Here is a 25,409-nt window from a genome sequence, read left to right as displayed (position 1 = left end):
TCCCAAACTGCTGCTACTTCCTGACCAACCAACTTCCAAAGTGATGATCTCATCCATTGGGGGCCCGGAGGTGAAGAAGTGTGTGGGTGTCAGTTAGTGGCAGTGGGGGTGGGGGGTCAACGGACTTCCACAGTGATAAATTCACTAGCAAAAAAAAAGAGAGCAGGGGGGCTGCTTTAATGTGGGTAGTGGCTGGATTGGCCCCTGTCGTTGTCCTTTAGTGCAGGAACCATGCCATAAAGCAAAGCCTTGATAGCCTCAGTTTATTATCTTTGAACAGGTGGCTCCAGCTACTCATAATAGTTGCTCTTATTCCTGCAACTCTGAGACCATTTGGGAGTTTGGGAATATCCCAATATAGCTACTCTAAAGTCTGGGGAATAAACTGCATGAGCATAGTTTAGTGGTGACTCGTCTGACTAGAATGAGTGGGCGCTAGATTTTATTTTTAAATTAAAACAAAAACTTTCGATGCAAAGCTCAGCATGTCATTTGCCATTGCAGTTTAAATTTTAAGCTTACTAATTTTAAGATCCCAGCAAAAAAGCGTTTGGACGAAATAAACAGTTGATTTTTAAGCTAAAAGAAGTTCCTGTTTCGTTGCCAGAAAAGTTGCACCTAGATAGACCATGAGGGTCACACACACACACATATAAAAAAGACAAATATGAATCAAAGTCATCCACAAGTCATGTCGGCTCAATCAAGACACCACACAGCGCCATATTTTTCATTAATTAATATATTTTCTGCATTAAAGTTAACATAGTTTTCTTTTGTGCCACCCTTTAATTTTCAGTAAGTATTTTTGATATTTTGTTATATTCAGACATGAGTAAATTTAAGACTGTCTCTTGCAATAAATATCATAAAATAATAGAGCTTCACATAATAAATATTTTTTTACAAAAAAAAAAAAATTGTTTAACAGGCATGTTTTTTCTTTTCTTTTTTTTAAAAATAGCCAAAATTCCTCTTATGGAGCATACAATGTACACAAATAAACAAAACAAAAACATGGGAGAATGCCACAGAACGTGTGTGAACAGTCCAGGCGGGTGGAAGGAGAAACATATCCGAGTGGAGAATACTATGAGATGGATGTGCTTTTGTTAATGCAACACAAGCAGAGGAGCCACGGCTTTAATGTGGCAGCGACAAACCTGTCTGCTACGAACACCAGGTAACAGCTACATAATCGCCCTAAAAACAGATCGTCCTTCACAGATTTGGTGGGAGGCAGCCCCTAACAGGTGCAGGGCCGCCAGAAACTGCCCGCCTCAAACGGAAGAAGCACGTTTTCATTTTTTTGAATTAGAATTTTAAAAAATAGTGTTATTCAGGGAGCTGAGGACAGACAAAGAGACTTAAGGCAAACACTGGTCTGTAAAATAAAACAAAAAAACATGGTCCTGATCCAGAAGAGAGCAAAAAAATAATAAAATTATTGAGTGGTTTTCGTTACTCCTTTGTAGCTCCTTCGGGTTCTGCAGCCAGGAGAGGAGTCATGTGGGAGGTGCTTAGAATGTTTGATAAACATTAATCTGTGGCTGTCACTATTTTTACTGTTATCATATGATCCACGTCAGGAGCGTCCCGCGCGCACTCACACACACACGCACACGCACACACACAGGAAGCGATCAGGAAGGCTTTTCCTGGCTCTGTGGGGCCCAGCTCTCCAGTTTACAATACACAGTGTTGGAGTTCTTGCAGCGACAGCCGGGCCGGTTGACCCGGTCATAGCAGCCCTGGCACGCCTTCAGACAGCCCTTGACAGGTGGGTAGCACAGCAGACAGGGGAAGAGTACCGACATTAATCCCATGCACAGGAAGCGGGAGCAGCAGTGGGAGCGTGACAGCGAACAGGGGTGGTCAGCGCATGAATCCCCCTCGTCGTCGTTGGAGCAGTGGTAGAAGATGCCTTTGACCAGGCACATGCACGTGCCGTGCTCCAGTGCGCTCTCCGCCGAGCACAGGCACTGTCCATTACATGCCAAACAAGAGGGCAGGCTCCTGGGGGCCGTGCAGTCGCTGCATTTACACTTCCCACAGCGCTCGCAGATGAACTGGTGCCCGGCGGCGGCCACTACCCCAAAGTCTGATTTCCCTTTGGTTGGGGGCTTAAGTGGAGCCTCCAGGGGAGTCTGGTGGAGCCCAGGCCCCTGCTGGGGCTGTAATAGCGGCTTGGATTTGGGCTGAGTCCGAACAGGTCGCTCTGCTCTGTGGTGGTGCTGTAAGCCCACCCCGGGCCTCGTTGGTGGTGAACGCGTCAGGAGTCCCTGCTCAGAGGAGGCACTGCTGTTGCTCCCTGAACTGGCAGCACTTCCTGTGCTGGTGGAGCGGCTGAGTCCAGGGGCCCGAGAGCCGCCGTACTGAGGCCCCGCAGCCACAACCACCATGCTACTCCCACCGTGGTGGTGGTGATGGCCCGATGGCTGGCGCTCGTAGTTGTTGTTCACATTGACAAGGATGACCTCATGAGTCCTTTCTGGTTTATCCTGGGGCCTGGGGGCCACACGGGGTGCTGGGGGCCTCCGCGCCACCGAGGGCCCCTCTGTGTACTCATTGCTGGAGCGGATGGCCTTGATTTGTTCCAGAGAGAGTATGGCGGCATGCTGGAGCTCCCGCTCGTAATCCGACCTCTGCCGGGTGTCGAGGGAAGGCTGCTGGATCACCACTAATGATCCGGCGGGGCCATGTTGACTTTGGAGCTCCATCTGGGGGGATCACCACTTCCGACATTCACCGTGGACATGCATTGGAAAACCTGTCAGAGAGAGGGAGCGGGGACAGACAAAGGAGAGGCATGAGGCTTCATCAGAGAGAGCTTGAACATGGCATGACTGGAAAAACCACACTGTTGGTGTGGAAAAGAGGCAAAAGAAAACAACACAAAACAATCAGATATGAGTTTTTGCGGTATTTGAAACACATCACTGTCATCTTACTCTCATTATAATCAAACTGCACGTTTAAAACTTGCAGAAAAACACTAACTTAATTATGCAAACTCTGCATTTTTAACCCTTTTAACAGGTCTTAACTTCTGATCCTGTGAAGTGAGGAGGAAAAGTTGAGCATTAACGACGCTTTTGGAGTTTTCCTCCCCAACACACCGAGATCCAAACCTCAACAGACCCTACAAACACTTCCTCTCCTCATTTACATTTCTATGACTAGTTAAAATTTAAATGCAGCGCGGCGACGAAATGAGGACACGATCCAAGGGAACTAAATGAGCTCCCTCACTTAGTATTCTATTACAACACCAAGAAGGAACCCAGAGACGAGCAAGGGGGGCCAAACTACTGCATTAGAAATAAATAAGGTCAGGGCAAATTCAACCTCTGGTTTGGACTGATTAAAGAAACAAAAATGTTTTAATGCAAATAAAAGTTATTATGGTACAACTGTTCCCCCTGATGTGCGTTTTTACCATAAATACGCGCAGGAATTTGAGTTTTAGCCTTCGGGGGTGTTCTGAAGGAAAAGTCAACCTGCAGGAGGCCCGAAAGCTGCACGACTGACACATAAACTCATGGAGCCGCTCTCTCTCCCTCTCTCTGTGTTGAACTCTGCAGTCAGCACAAGAAAAGATCGATTTTTGTCGCAATCTAACAGAATCCCTCCAGTTCTTGTTCTTCTGCGGCTGAAAACCCGCACCTTATATGGCCGCTTTGACGCAAAGCGCGTCAAGACGCGCAGAAGGCTGCGATAAACACCCGCAGCCGGAGATCTGGACGCTTCCACAGACACGGAGGAACTTATGAATGAAAACAAGCGCCGTGGGTGGGGGGAGGGGTGTTAATTACAGGGTAGCCACGGAGAGAGACGCGGGCATGCGGACCCCATCGAGCGAAAAACACCGTGGAAATGTCACGGAAAGTCTGAGGATCACAACCCGATGCGACTCCTGCACCTTTTCCCCTCCAAGAAATACCAGAAAACATCATATATTAAATAAAAATACTTTATAGAGAAGCGCTTACCTATATGCAAGCATCCATAACGTGGAATCCATCAACCAAATTATTTAGTAAAACTCCATCCAACAGGAGCAGGTCTAAAGCATAACGCTGGGTTAGATAATCCAAGCTGGAACCGAATCCTGCGTTATTCCCTTTGCTTTGGGCGTCTGCGTGGGGGAAAAGTTCAGCGCTGAGGTGCGCGTGCATAAATCCACGGTGGAGCTCCGTTAAAGCAAAGAAGTCACCCGTGGGGCGCCGCTACGCACTTGGAGATGCAGATTGGTGAAGGCGAGAGGAGCCAGTTAGAGGAGTCCCCGGTGGAAAAGTTGAAGAACAACAACAAAAAAGGTCCAGAGAGAACTGCGAGTTTATATCCAACAGTTTTATAGGAGCGCCGTTTGTTTTCTTTGCTTTTAAGTCTAATTTAATCTGCGCTGCGCTCCGGAGAGGGGAAAAAAACAGAGAAAAACGCAGCGTCCTCAATGCGTTCCCTCTTGCTCTGTAGGCCTGATCTGCTCTGAATGAATGGGAAGGCAGCGCACTGGGTTTGCTCCACTAGGCAACTCCCATTGGCCATTCACAGCACTGAAAAAGGATACAGCGCATCCGCTCCTGATTCATTAGGCAGATGTGGAGGGCAGGCCGAATGGCGGAGAGCAGTTAAGGTGGAACGGCTTTTCCATGCAGGGAGGAGGAGGAGGCAGAAACAACTAGTTTCCGAATGTTATGATTAATGACAGGAATGAGGTTAATATGACTAATAGTTACGTAATGAGCGCACCGGGTGGTTTATTTATATCGACTTTCTGCTGATTTATTACATTTGATGAGAAATGTAAAGTTTTCCGCAACATTTGGTCTTTCCTCTGACATATTCACAAACATTTAGAAGTTATTAGTAGGAAAAAAGTTTAACTATTAGAAGCAACAAACCTTGTTAGGCATAATTTCACACAGGGTGCCAAATATAAAGAGTTTATTTATGGTTGTTTTTGACAGTAAAACAATAAGAATAAGTTTTGTTTTCTTGTCTTTGAAAGCATTATAATGAGGAAAAATGTTTTCTTTTATTTATTGGCAATGTTATGGTATAAACAGTGTCAATAAAGATTGGTCCAGTAGAATGACACTTAAAAAGGTAATTGCTTTACAGCAGGCATCCCTAAAGTAGGTCCTCGAGGGCCGCTGTCCTGCAGGTTTGAGAGGTTTCTCTGCTTTAGCACAGCTGATGCTGATGATTGCAGTTCAGCAAAAGCCTGTTAATCAAATATTAATGTAAATCAGCTGTGCTGGAGCAGGAGAACCTCTAAAACCTGCAGGACATCGGCCCTCGAGGACCGACTTTTGGGATGCCTGCTTTACAGAGTGCTGCATTCCAGGATACTCCAATAAAGTTTAGTGGAAGGAAAACGTTTGGTAGGTAGAAGTCCAGTGGCAACGGGGATAGTAGCAGCCTTGGATGAATTACCAAGCTAAATTAATTTTTTAAAAATTGGAATGGCTTCAGAGTGGTTTCTTTTCAGATAAATAAAGCAGGATTATGTACATTTTAAGGAATTTTTATGGTGATTGTTCTATCTTGTGTCAATTGTTCATTTTCCCTTAAGTGTAACCATTGATGGAACCATAACATACAATTTTATTCAGTTTATTTCTATAGTGCCAATTCACAGCACATGTCATCTCAAGGCATTTTACAGTTCACCAGATTATACAGTCAAATTGATTCAAAGTTTTCTATCTAAGGAAAATCAGTTAATTGCATCCACTCACTGACTGGAATGCAATCCCTCACACTAAGCATGTTTGTAGCAACAGTGGAGAGGAAAAACTCCCTTTTAACAGGAAGAAACCTCCAGCAGAACCAGGCTCAGTATGAGCGAGGCTGACTGGGGTTTAAGGAGACAGAAGTAGAAATACAAAAAGCAGCTTTAAAAGGCGGCCCCATCCAGGAAACACACAGCCAGGCAGACGAGCTCTGAGCCAGCTCCCAAGCCAGAGGATGAAAAGAGCACATCCAGCCAGTCACAGTCAGAGAAACAGGACTACACTGAAAAAGAGGCAGTTCTCCAACATCTATAAACAAAGGTGTTGATGGCTACTATGAGAAAAAGCAGAGAGAGCAGAACGTCAGAGATTGAACTAACAGTACACATGTGTATACAATTTTTGGGGGCCTATTTTATTCAGAAACAATTTTCCCAAGCAGATTTTATTGTCTCTTAAGTCAAATTTGCCACTCACAATATGGCCGACAAACTGATGGAAATGGTGCTTGCTTTTGTGTTTTAGGACGCCCCACCTGCTGGACACAACATATTTAGGCATAAAAATGGGGGACAGGGAAGACATTAAATATATAGCGACACAAACAATCAAGAGCAAGAAAACTTTTTATTTATTTATAAAACAAAACAAACAAACTTTACATTAAACAAAATTCTGCGTTGAAAATCCACACATCATATTGTAGCTGTAGTTTCAGTTTCTCTGTTACTTAAAAAATATAAGCCTGGTTATTCTTGTTACCCATCTCATGCTTCACCCGTGTGAAAGTCCTGACATGTTTATAAAGGTCGCTCTATGTTTTCTTCCATGTCATCAGAGGAAATGTAATGCAAAGCGGTGAATGTTACGCAACCTGCTGCTGGCCCCGTTTTATTTATTTTGTTTTTAATTTTTGACACAATGTGTATACAGATTAGTACAGAAGTGGATTAGGGCCACTGGGGGAAAAAAAGTTAACTGATTTTTAAATATTTCAGTTTAATATGGGAAAAAATTCTGAATTCTGACTTTAATCTCAGTATTTTGGATCTTAATGTAGATGGGCACCATGAAGGAAGATATGTGGGAGCACTCAGCTTCACTGACAAATATGTGAGTTGTTTGAGAGGGCCAGTGACACATTGGTGGAAAATTATGGAATAGGGCAACTTTTTACGTGCCTGAGGGGTCCCCCCTGATGCTATTTCATTAATGGAAGAGTAGAAGGTGATCAAAACAAGAGAGCTAGTTTAGTCTCTGAAACAGACATGGCTACAGCTTGATGCTAACATGTTTGTTAGCTGTCAGAATTCAGTCAGAATTCAAAGATTAAAGTCAGAATTGTGAGAAAAAAGTCAGAATCCTGAGATTTAAGTCATAATTCTGAGATTAAAGTCAGAATTCTGAGAAAAATTTTAGTATTTCTGAGATATAAGTCAGAATCTTAAGATTAAAGTCAGAATTCTGAGATTTAAGTCAGAATCTTAAGATTAAACTCAGAATTCTGACTTTTTCTCATATTATATACTGAAATAAAATTAAAAAATCATTTAACTTTTGAATTTTTTCAGTGGCCCTAATCGTCTTCCGTAGGTTAGTTTGGGTCCACCTTAAGAGAAGCAAGGGAGACTGTAACCCCCTCTCCCTCCCTCCCTCCCTCCGTCCCGCTCGCCTCTCTTCTGACCCCCCACCCTCCTCTGTTCCTGACTGTCTGGTTTGATTGCTGTCGCGGATGCGCTACATCCGGATCCATGAGAAAAGGAAGTTCAATACAAAGTCAATTTATCCCATTCAAATGGAAAAATCAATAGATGAATGACACCCGCGCGCTGTTTCGGGTCAGCAAATGCTTGAGAAAAAAAGAATACATAAAAAACCTGTAGGCTGAGAGGGAAGTGTTTGTGGCGCAGTAATGAGTGGATGTAAAAATCCGCCTCTTGGTGATAAAGCAAATCCTGCGACAGATGGCCGCCTGGATCCCCTCTCTTAGCGGTCGGAAGTGTGGACGGAAATCTCACGATTACAGCAATTAGCCTGTTTTCCATGTATGGATGTGATGAATAAAGCAGCCATGAACGTTTGTCTCCACGTGGATCCTGAGGCTGCAGAGAGGAAAAACATTCAGGGAGTCTAAACAAAGTTAAACACACACCAAACAGTAATCTTAATATTTCTGCTGGAGAGGAATAGAACATTATAGTGTTTGTTTTTTTAAATAAAATACATACTAAAAAGTCAGCCAAAACACAATTAGTTTATACTTTCTGAATAAACGATTGTTGGTACAAAAGTCAGGCTTAAAAAGTGAATTATTTTTGTCAAATCAATATTACTGTAAATAGATCGAGATTATATGGAAAAATGGAAACTTTTTTCCGATTTTGCTTTGTTAAAAACAAACTTCAGGGTAAAAAAGGGGAACAAATATACATTTAAAAATAATGTTTTCTAATCACTGTGACATAACCTTGGAGAACCACCTTTTGCTGCCACTACAGACACGCTTAATTATTTACATAATTAAATTTGCTTGTAATATTTATGTTTATTTGCACATTTGTAGACTAGAGGTTAATTCAGATTTTTTTAAGCCTTGCTACACATTTCTAGTACATTTAGATGTAAAAGTTTGATTGGACCATTTTAGTACATACACTTTGATTTAAAGTTCTAAACCACTGTAGCTCTGACTGGATGTTTAGAGTGGTTGTCCTGATGGGAGATAAACATCTTACCTCTTTAAACTCCAACTTCTGCTGCACCCTAAATGCACAAGGGAGCGTTATCACAGATCCTTCCCAACAAGCTCAATAAGTGCAGAAACTGTGCAGATTTTTTGCAGTTTCTGTCTTAGTCAGCTACATGAAGTGCTGCTGTCATTTTTTTTACACATCTCTGGTGTTGCTATTTTTCACATATTCATTGCTGTAGAATTGTCCACAGCTGTTTATTATTTACTCTCCAGACACAGAGCATTTATATTGTAAACACACAGTACAGTACTTATTTATTTTCTTAACTCTGTTATTTATTCTGTTATTTTTATACACTTTCTAAGGTCCACATTGTGGGACCACTTCTGCTAGAACCTTTTGCTGTTGTAACACCACAATTTCCCCATTGTGGGACAGTAAAAGGATTTTCTATCTTATTCTATTCTAAACCTTTACCATCTCCTGACAGGTTTCCTCCTTGGATGATCTTGTATTTCGGTCGTTCTGCCTTCCCATCATTTCTGTCCTCCCGTAAGAAAAGTGTATTGCTGCCGTCATCTTGTTTTACTGTGGGGGTGGTGTGTTTAAGTTAGAAGTTGTGTTTGGTGGATTAATACAAATGCATGCTACACTTTCAATATTATTGTTTATAAAAAATGTTGAAACCAAAGTGTAATTTTCCCCAAACTCCACTGATATGCACTGTTTAATGTATCAGATGAAACAATCTCTTAAGTACTTTCACAAAGCAGTGTAAAGTAGAAGAAAGGGCTGAATTATGGATTTATTTTCATTTCTGAAACAAAATTAAGTAAGCATAATGTGGTAAATATCTCAAAGACACAAGATTTCAGCCACATTGATTGTTATAAAATTTTATTTTGCAGCACAAATAACAACAATTGTACACATAATGTAATAAGCAACTGAAAATGTTTGCTGCAGCAGAGATAAATGTCCCAGAGTGGTGCAGTCAGAAGAAGCAGAGGCCACTGTGCTGCTGCTGATAGCTGATGTATGACTGGATGAGAGAGTCTGGGATTCGGGGCTTCACTGTGTTCAGGGCATTTTCAAAGTGCCTGGCCTCGATGTGCTCGGCTTTGATGTCCTCCTGCAGGGCCAGGAGGGCGGCCTCTCTGCATACTGCTGTTATCTGGGACAGGAGACAGACAGAGACATTCAGCTGTCAGGCTGAGTGGTCAGCCTCACCGTGTCATGTCAGCAGCAGGCCAGTCGACTTCAGCGACACATCGCTCCGTCAACGCTGCGGTTACACAAGACACATAACTACAAAGAGCTAAGGAGAAAGAAAGGTGAGTCATTCCTGATGTGATTATGCTTCTGTTTTAAAATTCACATCATCTTAAACCAAGTTCTTCCCATCTATCCTCTTTGTGCAGATAGTTTTAGCCAATCAGACATAAAGACAGGATTAAAAAGGATTTATGTACATCCACAAATAACCCCTATATAACTATATATAACTATTTTTTGTGAAACTATTTGTTGCAAATCTGAACCACAGTTTTAATTGTTGATAATATATGCTGTCAGGGATCTGTCGTGCCAGAAACAAATGCTTGCCAAAGGTTCCTAGGTCTGCAGTAAATGTGTAACTGGCATCAGGGTAATGCAAACACTCTCATGGCTGTTTAACATACATACGTTTTGTTGCACATTTTCAACAATAGGTCTCAAGGGTTAAGGTACAAAATAATGTTTTTTTTATAAGATACCAAATTATTAAAATGACATCAGCAAACAAGACCGTCCAACTAAACAGTATTTTGCAAATCCATTAATCTGTTGATTAATTTTTCAATTAATAATCGGATAGCTAAAGGTTCCTTAAATAAGACTTTTTAAAATCTTAAATGTAAAAGTTTTTTTTTAACAATTTGGTATAATTGCAGCTAAAGGCAGGTTGCTCTGTCAGCTAAAGACAAGTTTTAGAGCCTCTATACTCCAGTTAACGACTAATCTATTACTGAAATAGTTGACGATTAATCCGATGAATTGTTTCAGCCCTAATCTGTAATTCAAGATAGATCAGAAAGATAAGAGGTGTCTTGCAATTTTTAACAATCAAAACAAAGGTACCATGTTTCTGCAATTTTATGGTCATTTGTCAGAGGCTATTCTTAGCGAGTAGAACTACCTTACGGCATTTCTATTAAGGAACAACTTGAAATACAAAATTAGAAAAACAAAGATGGTAAATACCAAAAAATACAGTACGTTTCAGATTTTGTATTTATAAAAAAACAACAAATTAAAAACCCTCTTTTTCATTCATTTCCACAATTATGTGTAGGACACTTAGGTAAAAGAGTATTTATAGTTACTTTTCCCAGAAAGTAACTAAAAACTTGGTTTTAGGAAATACTTTTATGATCTAAGATGTTGAAAGATCTGAAATCTGTTATCGCAACTTTTTATGTCTATTATAAAAAAAAATTATAATATAATTATCTTATTTTTTTATTTTTTTAACAGTGTCCTGTCTATAATATAATTATCTTAAAAAATGTGCTGTAAACTACTCCATTTAGGCATTTGTGTTGGGACAAGTGAGTGATATGATAAAAGAAAAGAAAATTATTTTAGAACTTGTTAATGCATGTTAATAGGCTTAAGATGATATTAAATAGGTGTAAAGGTGAAAATAAATGCTTTTCAAGCAATGTGTTCTTTTGTCCCCCTTCCCACACCTTTTTTCAGTTATGCCATGTTCAAGCTCTCTCTGATGAAGCCTCATGCCTTCCCTTTGTCCATCTCCCTCTTTCTGACAGGTTTTCCAATGCATGTCCATGCTGAATGTCGGGAGTGGGGATCCCCCCAGATGAAGATCCAAAGTCAACATTGCCCTGCCGTTGTAGGAACCAGATCTGCTCAGACTCTGCTCATGCCCATGACATTATGCTATAGGATTGGCTGAACGTTGCCACATGCATAAAACATTGTGGTTGCCCAGACAACGATAATAACAATCCAGCATCTATGTACCAATTCTGGAGCATCTGTAATGTTAGTGTGTCTAATGGCCGATCAAGTTTTACCTGATTGATGACAAAGCTGAAAAAATCTGTTTATGTTGAACAAGTATCTGTAAGCCCATGGTTTGAACGGGAGGAGAGCTGGTTAGCGCTGTGGCTAGTGGCTCTGCAGCAAACAGGCTAGTTTATTTCAGCTTGGTCAGTTACGTTATAACTTTGTGCCAACAACAAACCTTTGTTTTCTACAGGTAGAATAACTTGTTTTCTTTGTCTAAAATCTCTACAAAATCATTTTTTAAGATCTTCCATTAGTCCTCTGTGAGACTTTTTGTCTCACCTTGTTAAAACACAGAGCAGTTTGTCATGAATGGCAGTGCTTTCCTTCAAGAGTGAGAATGATTGTTTTCTACTTTCGGCTACTTTAGATCACAGATGAAACATAAAATAATAGCAGATATGGGTAATAATATGTTGAGACTCCAGAAGAGATCTGATTCTTATGAAACAGGTGCAACACAGTTTGTCTGCGTGGCATTTCCATACGGTGACATTATCAGCAGGGGCAACGCCCCGAGTAGAACTGGTACCTATACCGGACCATTAGTGGGTTGACCTGCTAATTTACACGATACCTTAAAGCGCAACACATGGATATCGACACAATGCGCCAGCTGTGTCTGATCTAACGAGTTAAAACAAATCCGTTAGCATTCATTAAACCTGGCACAGAACCGGTGAGACAGATTCAGTCGGATAAATCTCTGACTTCCTTACATGTTGCTCTCAATTGTTTAGTTTTCCAGACTTTCGTAACACTGGTGACATCATCAACGCTAACCCAGCGTGATGGCTTCACCAGAAAGGCAACAGTAGAGGGACAGAAGCCACGCAGCTTGCCTGCGGGGTTCAGACCCAGCTGTTTTTGCCAATGGAAAGGGAGCCAAAGGCCGATTGCTAGAACGTCAACCTATGTTTGAAAAACTTGTGTTAACCCACCTATTTCTGAGGAAAGGAGGCTACAGATCATAGTTTGGTCTGTTTTTCAGTATTTAGACCCGTTTCTCTCCTAGACATAGCTACAGGATCAGCTTTTACTGCGACTAACTGCATGTGCTCTCTTTGACATGAGAAATGGCTGATTAACCTGGTCTTTTGATAGAACCATACCTGGATTTGCCATTACCTTTTCAAACATAGAAAATAGTTATTTATATTTATTGATTAGTGCTTATTTATGGATGAGAGCTTCTGTGTTTTGGGACATCGTGTCTCAATCCATGCTATATTTTAGGCCTGGGAGGAGGTCCCTTAGTAGACCATCAGCCACCTCATGAAGAGCATACCCAGGCATTGTAGGGAGGTCATGCAGGCATATGGAGGCCACACACAACACTGAGCCTCATTTTGACCTGTTGTAAGGACATTATATCAAAGTTGGATCACACTGTAGCATTCTTTTCCACTTTCATTTTGTGTGCAACTCCAAATTCAGGTCTCCATCGGTTAATAAATTTGATTTCTATTGATACATTTTGTGTGATTTTGTTGTTACCATATTAAACTTTGTGCAGAAGAAGGTATTCAATGAGATTACTTCATTCATTCAGATCTAGGATGTGTTATTTGAGTGCTCTCTTTGTTTTTGTTTTTATCAATGTATTAAACTAATATGACAGTATGACTGGATTGAATTGACTCTGTAAAGTGTTGTAAAGTGCCATGTGTTGTGTATTGGCACAACATGAATAAACTAAATTGGACTGAACACATAAAGAGGCAAAGCTGTAAGACCTCTTTTCTACAGACAGCGAGGCAGATATGTCTGTTGTTGGTACAACAAAGGTCTTTGAAAAATACCTTGAAATGATCCCAGACGAAAACGAATGCGCAATGCCTGCGACCCACGGACTCAGAGTAAGAACATGTCGGCGGCAGGAAAAAACACGGCAAAAACAAAAAAAAGGTCAATTGTTAAAGCACATGACGATCAAGGCATGTCTTCCAAACCGGGAGAGCAAAGCAGGAGGAGATGGAGGTGTGAACGCGCTCAAGAATGCTCGCAGCATGCACGTCCTGGGACAGGTGCTTTGCAGATGTCAGGATGTGAGAGGCCTATTTCCCCTTCTCTTCTGTTTCAGTCCAATGAGCTGCACGATCCAGGCAGGGTAAACACGCAGGGCCGGGTTAATTTTGTATAAGAGCTTCCCATCATTCAAGTCATTAAGACCTGTCAGTAATAATGATGCAAAACAATGAGGCTATGCATCCTCGCCGCCTGTTTACAAATGCAGAGTGGGGACTGAGAGAGATGCCACATGTTAAACAATGTGAGTTCGCAAAGTTTCCAGGCAACATCCACAAACAGGAACAGACAAAGTCTGCAGGACAATCAGACGGCAATTTCTGATTTATGCCAAAGCTTCTAAAGGCGTAAAGATGCAGATTAAATTAGACTGTTTTTCGCCACACCCTTCAGGTTTATTAAGAAATTATCTAAAATACTCAAATATGTATGAAAAAAAAACACACACACACAAGCCCTCACATTCATCCTGACTGGGTTCATGAGCTGTTCTGTGAGGGCGATCAACAACTCAGTGTTTCCTGCCTGAGTGTTTGCCTGCACAGACCTTAAAAAACACCAAGCCACAAAGACAAACAGGACGAGCGAAAGAGCCGGGCTGTTTGGAGATGTGAAGGCATTCCTGAACGCAGCCAAAGACCCAGCACTACCTTGATACCCCTAAAGATGCCCCCAACCCCCCCCCCCCCCCCCTTTACCCAACGTGCTTCTGCCACGGAAAATGGGGGAGAACTGCAAATGTACAGAAATGAGGTGTGTGCATGGTTGATGGCGGAGACTGCTGACTTGTGGCAGGCCAAATAAATAGCAGAACTCTCTATTTTAAAGTTATGGCAAAGCAGACTTTATTTTTCAATCCTGTCATAAATTCTGTCAGCAATCACTTAAATATATGGAGCTGAGCTGATGCATTGCGCTGGCGGCTCTCTGGTGATGTGGACGGGCTCAGAGCTCCTGCTGGTGGCAGGCAGCCAGTCATAAAGCAGTAACCCCCCTAAAAAAAAATAAGTAATCAAGAGGCTCTCAGTTAGAAGGTAAAACCTGCTGATTCATGAGGAGGAAAAAAGTTCAAGACCAAGAGGAAGTTTTGATGAGAAAGCAAAAAAACCAAGTAACACCTTGTACCCTAACGCTTCCTTATTCTCCTAATTTACCCTAACAAAAAAGTCTTCAGAAGTTTAGCTGAAATAGGTTTTAATGTTGTCGTTTACAGATTGTAGTTATTCATCAGTAGATTTTTAAACAATCTGACTTTAGACACTGTCAGACTGATATTTTCAGAGTCCTTTATTGAACCAAAGTATGAAACCAAAGTTTTAATTGATTTGAATTATTGTATCAAAATATTCTAGCAGGCAGTCTAAAACAAGATAGGATGAACGTAGCAGATGTGATTGATGTTCATTATTTTTCCTTTTTCATACAAGCAAACCCAAACCTTAAAAATCCTAAATCAATCTCTATAATATTCCTTAAACTTCAGAGGAACCCTAAGTTCATAATTAATTAAAAGACTTATATTATAACAAAAACCCCAGAGAAATTCTAGTTCTATGGTTCATCTTATTATCTGATCCATTACATAGTTACAGTAAAACTTGATGGAAAACACTCAAATAAGGCTGCAATTAACAATCATTTTGCAAATCGATTAATCGATTAATTTTTGGTTTAATCGATTTTTATGAAATTAAAATCAAACCTTTCATTTGAAGAGTTCTGAATAGAGCATTTTGACAGATCAAAAATTTTTTTTTATCTTAAACGCAAAATTTATATTCTTTTTACAAGTTTGATATGATTACTGCTCTAAGTAGGTCGCTCTGTCAGCTAAAGGTTTTACAGTCTCTATATTTGAGGTAACGATTAATCAATGACTAAATGAGTTAATGATTATTTCAATAATCAATATATCAAGTTTAATCCAATTAATAGTTTCAGCCCTACGCTCAATGGATGTAATTAAGGCTTTAATCGATGTTGATCCAATCGAATTAAAAGCAAAAGACTTTAGAACTTTGTTGGGGAAGAAATTTCCTCTAAGACCATCTTCACAAATATGCTGCAGAAAACAGCGAAAAAACAAAACCCACAGTTCAACAGATTGGTTGCTCTGTTAAAACTCTACTTCTCTATTGGGGATTCCTGAAATAATAACTGCAAATCTGATATATTTAATAAAAGTTTGATATTATTCAAGGTTTATATACTTAAACTACCTTTCTTCTGCAGAATTTACTTCACCATAAAGCTGCTGTTCAGCTGGAGTTTGAACATTTTCTTTGATAAAACTGCCTGATGTTTTTTTTTTTTTCAAAGATGCCATTTCACTGTCTAATTCATAGTTTGTACTTTGGGCTGAATGCAAGATTTCAGATGCTGAAGTGGTTTTTAATGGCGTTATGAAATGAAACTGGCCTGATTTTGGCTCAGCCCTGCAGGCTGCTTCAGGTCCAGCCAATACGAAGCCGCAACCCAGAACCCTGAATACAGCGGCAGCCTTTATGCTCTGTTAGTCACTCCCTGGTCACAGCTACACCCTACATCATGCTGCTTCACCGCACACTGCTATACCGTGCTGCAAACAAGATACTTTAGGCATAAAGTGATAAATGGCAGCATTTTTAGCCCTGCCTGGGAGGTCCGCTTGTTGTAAGATAAGACGACACTGAACCCTCAACCAAAGGGGATAAAGAATGAGGGAAGGACAGCAAAGCATGTGGCAAGACATGAAAGTAACAGCAAATAAAGAATAGAGTTTAAAGGTGGCTGTAGTAAGCAGGTTTTCAGCAGAGAGTGTTTTATATTGGTGATAAAAAACAGAATTAGTTTTAAGAGTGGAGAAGCAGTAATGACCCAAACTAATCTGACACCGTTACTGGAGAGGTTTTATGTGGAAAGGTCAACAGGTGGCCATATTTAAGCCTCGTTAGAATTCAGTCATTAACGTTAGAATGTCACTAATGCTACAAGGTGTTTTTGCTCAATAAATCTGCTTCTAAATAGCAGGATTGAGAAAAAAAGGAAAATTTACCCCACCTTCTGGTCTCAAATATCAGATTCTAAATCTGTCAAACATGTAATCAAGCATGCAAAAATATTCATCATTGTTCATTGCACAAATAGACTGGACCCTTTGATTTTATTATTTCTAGCTTTGGCTATAAGAAATGATTATTTTGCTGATCAATTATTCTATTAAATAATAAAACATGCAAACATTAAAGAGACATTATGTATGTTTTTTTCTGAGGTGTCAAGTAACAAAGTACAAATACTTTGTTACTTTACTTAAGTAGAAAATGTGTATACTTCATTTCTACTCCTTTCATTTTAAAATAGACTTGTTAATTTTGTTTCATTTAAGCTAATTTCCAACAATAAAAACCTTTAAGACAATCCAGACAATTCATTTCTTTGTGGATGGACTCGGTGCTGCACCAACTTGTTGTTCACCACATACTAAAGTAAATAATTTTTCAAGATGATCGCAACTTACATTTCACACTGTTACCATTAGTTATAAAAGTAAGAAAACTAATCATAGGGAGGTTATCATCCAGAATTTTATAAAAATGTTCCTTTAACAGAGTAGTGCAGTAACCAGTATAATGTTTAAAACTTCTGTCCTTCACAGCTTTTCTTGATTTACTTTACATTTTAAATAGTTTTACTTTCTTTTACTTGAGTAAAAAGCTTAAGTTGACACTTGTTTTTAAACAGTAGGATTTATACTTCTACTTAAGTAATAAACATTAATACTTTTGACACCTCTGAAGTTTTTACTGAAACAATCTTTAAAAAAAGCTTTTATTTGACCCTTTTAGACTAAAACATTTCTTGATGAGAAGACTGACACCTCAGTTGTTCAGCTGCGATGCATCTATTTTGTCCTTAAAAGTCACAGGTGGCGATTCCATTAGCAGACATCGTAGTGCCTCTTTAAGTTCCTGTTTAGAATAAGAAAACAAAAAAGGATGCATCTGCACCTAACAAAACTGGGCAACCTATGGACATAAACAAAAAAAAACTGTTTTTTTTTTTTTTACATTAAAAAGAATGTTTCTGTTTAAATAAACCAGAACTCTTCTAGATTGCTCAAAGGCTATATTACTCTCATTATTGTTCATCAAAAGCTAAACAGCTGATTCAAATTCAGGCATAATAAAAACTTCCCTCAGAGCTGCACCTGTCTGCACCCCTCTCTGTTTCCATGTAATGGTATGATCCTATGTCTCGATATGTTTTCCCCCGTCATAAAGCCCAAAGAAATCCAAGCTGATGCGACCAAAGCTCAATAGATGCCAGCCGTCTCACTGCAAAGTAATTTTTTTATGTTTAAAGTGAATTTTGAATTTTGATCTTTCTCTGTGCTTATTTTTGGCCCTTGTTGTTTTCCCCCTTTGCTGATAAATGCACTTGGCAGCCATAGATCAGCAGAGCATGCTACCATTAGCGGTAGCCTCCCACCAAGAACACAGTGCAATTAATAGACAAACAAATGAATATCACATAAATTAAGGTCCTTGAATCCTTTGATGAGTCCTTAGTAGAAAAGCAGCGAAAGAGTTTATGGTCAATTTGGATAAGACGGTAAACAGGTGCTGTGACTACATAACAAGTCCGCATCATCACTCCTTCACTGCCGTGCTTAGTGAGATGGACACTGCTATGCATAAAACTTTCTAGTTCCAGAAACCTGGTGGTTTTCTATTATGGAAGCGTATTCAGCTTTTTAGAAAAAATATGCCTTCTTATCCAAACTTTCCAAACAAGTCATACTTGTTAAGCTTCCCCTGAACAGACAGTCGTAAACATTTAAAATGCTAACTGAGGTATGTGAACATGAGCTCCTGGGTGTTTCGGAATTTCTTGCAAGCAGGTGAACTTGATGAGATTTTACTCCTTGGAAATATGGTGGCTCTCTTAAATTTGTCATTTGTAAACAATATTTCTCTCTGTGGAAAGATAAAAATCTAGATCAGCAATCTGTCAAACTCTTGTTTTTGTAAAGCCGGTCACACGGATAAATCAAGTGAACAGGATTGAAAGCAGCCGGTGGCGTCTTTCTCTCCTTAATACAGCGGCAGCCATTCAATATTTCCCCATTTTTCTTGATGGGCCCTTGGCTTGTCATCTAAAATTCCTTTTTGAACAACAATCTTTGTACTAAAATATTCTGTCATGATTTGTGGACATTAAGAGCAGTAAGTTGGAGGGGATTTTGCTGGGTTCTGCAGGGAAGTCGGCTGCCATTTGACTGGGAAGGGCTATTTTGAATGGCTGCTACTATAGTTCAAATGCAAGAAAGGTGTACTTTAATTTTTATATTTTTTAAAATCATTTCAGGTTAAAAAACTCTGTTTACATACATATTGCATGTAAACTGCAAATATGTGTATTTTCCAGCAATATTTTACTTAGAGGAGTGAAAGAGCTGCACCAGTCTTAGGACAACCTGTTCAACATGACAAAAATAAATCCCTCTCAAGGTGGAAGGGGGGTGGGGGGTGCTTGTGACTGCTGGCAGTGCATACCAACGATCTCAGGTCAAATCTGTCTGGTGTACTTTTTCGCTTCCTACTTCAACAAAGGCGCTCAGTGAGTGTATCAGACGGCCTTAATGAAGGGCTTGTTAGCCAAGCTGCCGGCTGCGGATCCACTAGACCTAGAGTGTGTGTTTACTATCAATCCGCCCTTGTGTCTACGGCGGCCCACATCCACCCCCTTTTCTCCCGCAGCCCCTTTTCTTGCGCACACAAACGGCCACATTTACAGGAGCGAGCTCCGACAACTCCCCACTCTGCTCCGCCTCTCCTCCATCACTCCACAAATTCTGCACACATATCCTACAGTGCAACCGCCCCAGTTAACACATACAGAACATCACATTAACAAACATTGATGCAATAACTTGCACTTGGTTTCATTAATCCAAATGACTTACTGTGAAGGAGAAACTTGACGTTACCATAAATGCATGCTCGCATGCATGCGTGCACGCTAACACACGCTGCTTGCAGCACACAAGTGCATGCACATGTAGGCCTGCTTGCAAAGACTTGCATTCTTGGGAAGTGTTGAGTAAACACATACATGTGTGCTTAGCAAGAATTTCAAACAGTCGTTTAACCCTCAGAAGTTGCAGCTAACACAACGTTTTCAGATTAATCTTAGAAACTATAAAACCGCAGAAGCAAAAAAAAAATCCTTTTTTATATAGAACTTTTGGAAAAACTACAAGAAGTAATAAACAGAAATATTTATATTTCAATACTCTAAATGGGTGCATGCTAGAGGCAGCACACTTAACCACTTTGCATCATTTAAACATGTTTAAGTTCATATTGATGCAAAAAAAGTAGAAAAAAGGGAAACCTTTGGCTTCAAATGTTTTAAAGCATGGGTGAACTTTACACCTTACGTGAATTACTCGTCTGAAATAGCTTTTAAACACATATTATCTCCATTAAGCCTTTAACTAAAATAAATAAATACATAGAAGGATTGCATTAAATTTTCAGAGAATATTCAGGCTTGAGTCTGAAGCCTCTACCAGAAATAAAACATTTCATCCTCCAAAAAGGCAGAGAGGAAGTGTCTGCAGTGACATGGCTTGGCCAAGAGAAACAAGGCCTGACCACAGCTCCATGTGAAACCTATTTAAGATTACAAGGCGCGAGTGAGAGGGGAGGTTAAAGAGAGGGAGGTGAGGTTAAGCACAGAGGAAGGAGCTTCACGCGGGCGGGAGAGAACGGAAACATGGCACATGATCGTAAATAGTACAGTCGAGTGGCTGAGCCGTGGGTGAACGAGCGCATGCCTGGCTGGCAGCAGAGGAATTCAGGCTCTGCAGAAAAGTGTGATGATGAAATAGGCTGTGTGATCTTTCGTCACCGCATTAAAGCCGGACAATCTGAGCAGAGGGAAAACCTGTGAAATCACAACACTAAATTATCCTTTAATGAGATTAATATTTTCTATTGTACTATGTTTAAACCACAGCATGATAAAACATCAAATATTGACTCCAAACTGTTCAAGTTTAAATTTAAATAGATTTTTTTTACCGGTATATTCAAGATATCCTTTAAATATGTAAGATTACAGCATATAATCATGAGCTATCACTGTCCCCATGTGGTTGCTAATCTTTCATCTCTCTCTTATGAGAAGCCTGCTAGCAGATAGAAAGTGCCAACTTTGAAGGCAGGGATGGAGTGGCCATAGAAAGATTTGCCATAGAAATGGCTGGTCTGTTTCAAATCAAACTGACCAACCCAGTGATTTTTTCCTCTATCCTATAAAAAAGGCAGCAGCTCTGCTATGCTAGTGTATAGTAACCCCTGCAGGTGGCACAGTAAAATATTAGGCTGGGTAAGTGAAAAATGTAGCACATTAAGGGGGATATGAAATGGCCCATCCTAATGTGACAAAATAATGATAGGAAAAGGAGTGGGAAGATGACAAAAATAGTCGACACAATAAACATTCAGGAGAGAGTCTACTACCCCTTTCACACTGGCCGAAAAAACCACGCGGGAGCAATCGGCTTTTAGTGGCAGTGGGAACAGCTCAATGACGTGTGTCTTACCGGGTCAAACGACTCGGCAAGCAATCCGCTTTAAAATCGCCTCGGCTCTGATCAGCGTGCAGCTGGTACACCAGACCGGGGTTGACCCGCTAAATTACGTGGCACCATTGAACATAAGGTAGGGACGTCAACACAACGCGCCAGTCGCTTCTATTCTAACAAGCTGAAAGAACTGTTTACATTCGATTAACATGGCGCAGCTCCGGTGGGAGGGATTCGGACATATACAAGAGTGAAATAATAAAGAATACTGACAACGCTCTTTCTCCCATCCATGTTTTTCTCCATTATTTACTTCCCTGATTTCCTTTGCACAAAAAGGTTGATATATTTAATTTCACTGACTGTGTTTATGTGTGCAAAGCTTTCCATATTTTCTTTTTTATATTATTTGTGTTCAAATGCTGTGAACTCAATAATAATGTTGCTGTTAATGTTACTATTGGCACAGAAGCCCATTAGTAGGTATGGAGTCGATGCAGAGGGACAGGATAATATCAGTGTTCGGAGTGAGGAGGAGAAAACAGAGGCAGGTGAAGAGGGACTGGAGAAGGATGAGAAGATGAAAAAAGGAGGAGAAGAAGCAGAAATGTAGAGTAGAATCCAACAAACAAAACAGTGCCAAGTACAGGAGTCTAGTTAAGAGGGCTGGGTTGATAAGACGTCTTTGCACAGAATTATTTTGTTCTCTAGAGAGCCAAGGATTTAGTCCAAACCAAGGCTTTCTGACAACAACTGATCAATTTCATTGTTTAATTGCATTTCAGGGTTTAGCTTTGTTTTTTGTTCTTACTAATTTCCTTTTAGAAACTGAAGACGGTTAAACTCCTATCATTAAACACATACACTAACTTAGTTTAATACAATGAATAGAAGTTTATTAAATTTTTTTTTTTTTACCATTCTGTTGTTACCCCCCCATGGCAACATCAAAATCTAAGGGGAAACACCACAGAACCAGCCTGACAACAGCTAAACTTTCAGATTGCAACACAAAGCCCTGAGGGGACTTGTTTGCATGTGTGAGCCTCCAAATATAATTTCGAGCTTTTCCGAATAAGACAGTATGAAACCTTTGCATTAAATTTGTTCTTAAAATTTCTTTTAATATGTTCATTAGTTATAAAATTATTTTACTTTGAAAAAAAAAAACAATGTAAATTCTCAATATTATTGAAACTGTAGAATGTTGGCCTAGTGGTTAGAGCAATGTGCTTGTGCTCTGAGAAGGTTGCAAGTAACCGGTTTGTTCCCCACAGCCTGCACTCCGGGTCCCTGAGCAAGACCGTTAACGCCTGACTGCTCCACAGGTGGCGCACAGTGGCAGCCAACTGCTCCCCAAGGGGATGGGTTAAGGTGCAGAACTGAATTTCTCCATTGTGAGATAAAAAAAGTTCAAGTATCTTATTATCTTATATTGATATTATGTTGATGTTCTAAGTAAGTTTATGAAAACTTTTGACCAGCATTAAATTGGAAAATTACTGAAAGAAAAAAAAAGACAAGTTTGTTTTTAATCTCTAGAAAACTGGAAGCATCAACAAAAACCCTTAAATAATTCTTTCTGCCCTAATGCATGAGTTCCTTTGTCCAAACATGTCCGCCTATGAAAACAGAATCAGCAGCAACTGAATGTGTTTCTTGACAGGTGTGTAATTTTGTATTGGGAGATTTTAGCCACTATTGGTCTAAACTTAAATAAGATATATAAACGCTTATACTTCAGAGAAAATAAGTCAAGACTTTGCTTTCTACTTTTTAAAAACATAGAAATTACTAAAGGTCCTGATTTCATTTTAATCTCTAAGAACAAATGCCTTTTACACAGTACACTGTGTGGCAGAAGAGTTAATATTAATTAGTTACTTATTGATTGCTGATATGCAGGAATCCTGTTTTTTTTGTGTAGGCTTACAACTAGTGTAGGACTATAACTTTGATTACATATCTTAAGTCCCTTTAATAAAACCCTTCAGGCTGGGGTAAAGATCCTATCTTCATGCATCTTGTAAGAGTAATAATTTCTCAAGGCCTGCCTAAGTTGCTGACCTTTTTGGATCCCAAAGTAGAACAAAAGAAGGGAGGCAATGTTTAGTATCTATGGTGTTAAAAACCGAGATGTCCCGCTTTAAATCAGAATACAACTTCTTAACACAAGTTATAATACAATACAATTTAATATTTTATCATTTTAAGTTTTACTGTCTCAGTTTGTAGCGTTTCATTTTTTTTAAGGAAATCTGTTTGGTTAGGGGTAGAGAAAGTTTCTGTAGTAAAGGTAAAGATTTAACTGTAGAGTCTCCTGTGGTTATGAACAATATTGTTTTAACCAGTGACCAAGATTTGAGTGTGTTTTTAAAATAATCTGTATGAAAAGCACAACAAAGCAAATAATAAAGAATTATCATCCTCTTATAGAAGCAAACTAATTTGAGTTTTTTTTTCCCTTTAAAAAATTCTGGGAATACAAACTCTCTGCTTAAAACCACTCAATAAGTCCTCTGCAAGGGATTCAGGTGTTGTCCCAACAGACCCTTAGGAAATCTTTGTTTTGGTAAAAGCCATGTGGGATCGCACCTGCGCTGAGGCCACACTGTGCTGTGCTTATGTCTGTGTAGGTTGGTACAGTCTGGCCTCTTTTTTAGGGGAATATTTGTCCTTGCCCCTATTCACACATGTGATAAAACACCACATTTTCCTCAGGCTTAAGGAAGGCAGAAATGGCATATTTACCAAACACGCCCACACTGACCCCAGGCTCACACCGACTCCGGTCTTACCGTTGCGGTGCGGTGGGTGCGGTGCTGCAGTGATTCCAAGTCATTAAGAAGACGTAAACCTCTCTCACTGGCTGCTGAGCTGTCCGGCTGCGGTTACCGAGACACTCCGGCGCTGCAAAAAATTCCGCAAGAAAGCTATCCTTGCGGCGTGCCGGAGCCCTCCGCAACAAACTCTCGCAAATATCCTTATTTGGGCCGTGTTATCGCGTGAAGTTACGTGAACTCAAGTGAACTTCTGTTAAATCTCCGGACCTGTTGCCGGAGCCGCAGAGCCGCACCGCACCGTAGTCAAAAGGGCGGTGTGAGAGGGGGTGTGCGGGAGTTGCGGTCTCCGTCGGCTCGGTAACCGCACCGGAGCCTGTGTGAGCAAGGGGTGAAACAGTCTGCATCTGGGTTACTGTCTATTCAGTAAATTCAATGAAGTTAAGAAACATCCAGGCCTGTCATGATATCTTAATAGAAAGTTGTTTTTTCCCCCTACTTCTTTTACCTTTAACATTGAGAGAAAAAAGTAAGTCAAGACAATTAAAAAAGGAACACCCAGAGCTTGGTTTTAAGAAATGACACATAAAGCAACAAAGGACAAAAGCACAAACAGGTTTCATTCAGAAAAACAATAAAAAAATAAAAATCAGATGTTGGTAATATATATATATGTATGATGGTATATCTCACAAAAGCTCACAAGATCAAACAAGAGTTTCAGAGTAAATAAGCCATCGAGGGAGAACCAATGGAAATGCTTCAGAAAAAACATTGCAATAACGGAAGATTTTGGTTAAGGAGCATTTTTTTCCCCTCTGAGAACATTTTTCAATTGACTACACGCAACATTCCACAGGTTGTGTTTATGTCTGAGCTTGAAGAACAACACAGACACTGGGAAATGGGGTCAGGGTGACCCAAGATCTTGGTTTTCCCTAATGTTGGACTGGAGCACTGCTATCTCTATAGTTATGCTGCTATAGGCTTAGACTGCTGGAGGACATAGGGACCCTTTTTCATCATTCTGCTTCATTCTCTCTATTCTCCCACTCTGCACAATTTGTCAGTTTAACCTCTAACCCTATGCTCTCTCTGCTTTTTGTCAGCATAGTAATTTCATCTGGTATGTTCTTTTTGGTTGTGACACCATGCTGGAGAGACATATCAGCTGTGCTGCTGCCATCAACACCTTTGTTTATAGATGTTGGAGCTTGGACTGTTTTTAAGTGTAGTCCTGTTTCTCTGAGTGTGGCTAACTGTTTGCGCTCTCTTTCATCCACTGACATGGGAGCTGGCTTGGAGCTCATGTGCCTGGCTGTGTGTTTCCAGGACGGGGCCGCCTGTGGAGCAGGTCAGTTGCCTTTTGTATCTCTACTTAATTTTCTATGTCTGCTTCTGAGACCCCAGTTGGTCTCGGTAGATGGCCGCTCACACTGAGCCTGGTTCTACTGGAGGTTTCTTCCTGGTAAAAGGGAGTTTTCCTCTCCACTGTCACTACAAGCATGCTTGGTGTGAGGGA

At 40.3% G+C, this 25,409-nt stretch overlaps 2 protein-coding genes across 2 annotated transcripts in view; both read right to left on the bottom strand.

Annotated features, from left to right (window-relative positions):
• Nucleotides 1-724: 724 nt before the first annotated feature.
• Nucleotides 725-4,566, bottom strand: spry1 (sprouty homolog 1, antagonist of FGF signaling (Drosophila)). The gene is made up of 2 exons (XM_038308295.1): nucleotides 3,993-4,566; nucleotides 725-2,770 (listed from the first exon to the last, which is right to left on the bottom strand). Exon 2 carries the CDS (start codon nucleotides 2,718-2,720, stop codon nucleotides 1,644-1,646), a length of 1,077 nt encoding a protein of 358 aa, XP_038164223.1. The 5' UTR covers nucleotides 2,721-2,770; nucleotides 3,993-4,566; the 3' UTR covers nucleotides 725-1,643.
• A 4,723-nt stretch (nucleotides 4,567-9,289) lies between these two features.
• The window catches only part of spata5 (spermatogenesis associated 5), a 194,521-nt gene continuing 178,401 nt past the window's right edge, over nucleotides 9,290-25,409 (bottom strand). Inside the window, exon 16 of the mRNA XM_038308548.1 lies at nucleotides 9,290-9,605. Within this exon, the coding sequence (XP_038164476.1) occupies nucleotides 9,426-9,605 (180 nt within the window). The 3' untranslated portion in view covers nucleotides 9,290-9,425. The remainder of the gene's footprint in view (nucleotides 9,606-25,409) is intronic.

Source organism: Cyprinodon tularosa, unplaced genomic scaffold (assembly GCF_016077235.1).
Source record: "Cyprinodon tularosa strain WSP-4 unplaced genomic scaffold, ASM1607723v1 ctg117, whole genome shotgun sequence".
Lineage (NCBI taxonomy): Eukaryota > Metazoa > Chordata > Actinopteri > Cyprinodontiformes > Cyprinodontidae > Cyprinodon > Cyprinodon tularosa.
Note: the sequence above shows the minus strand (reverse complement) of the source record. Positions and strands in the feature narration are given on the sequence as shown.

Coding starts and splice junctions, on each gene's coding strand:
- spry1 (XM_038308295.1), bottom strand. CDS start 2,720: ATGGAGCTCCAAAGTCAACATGGCCCCGCCGGATCATTAGTGGTGATC.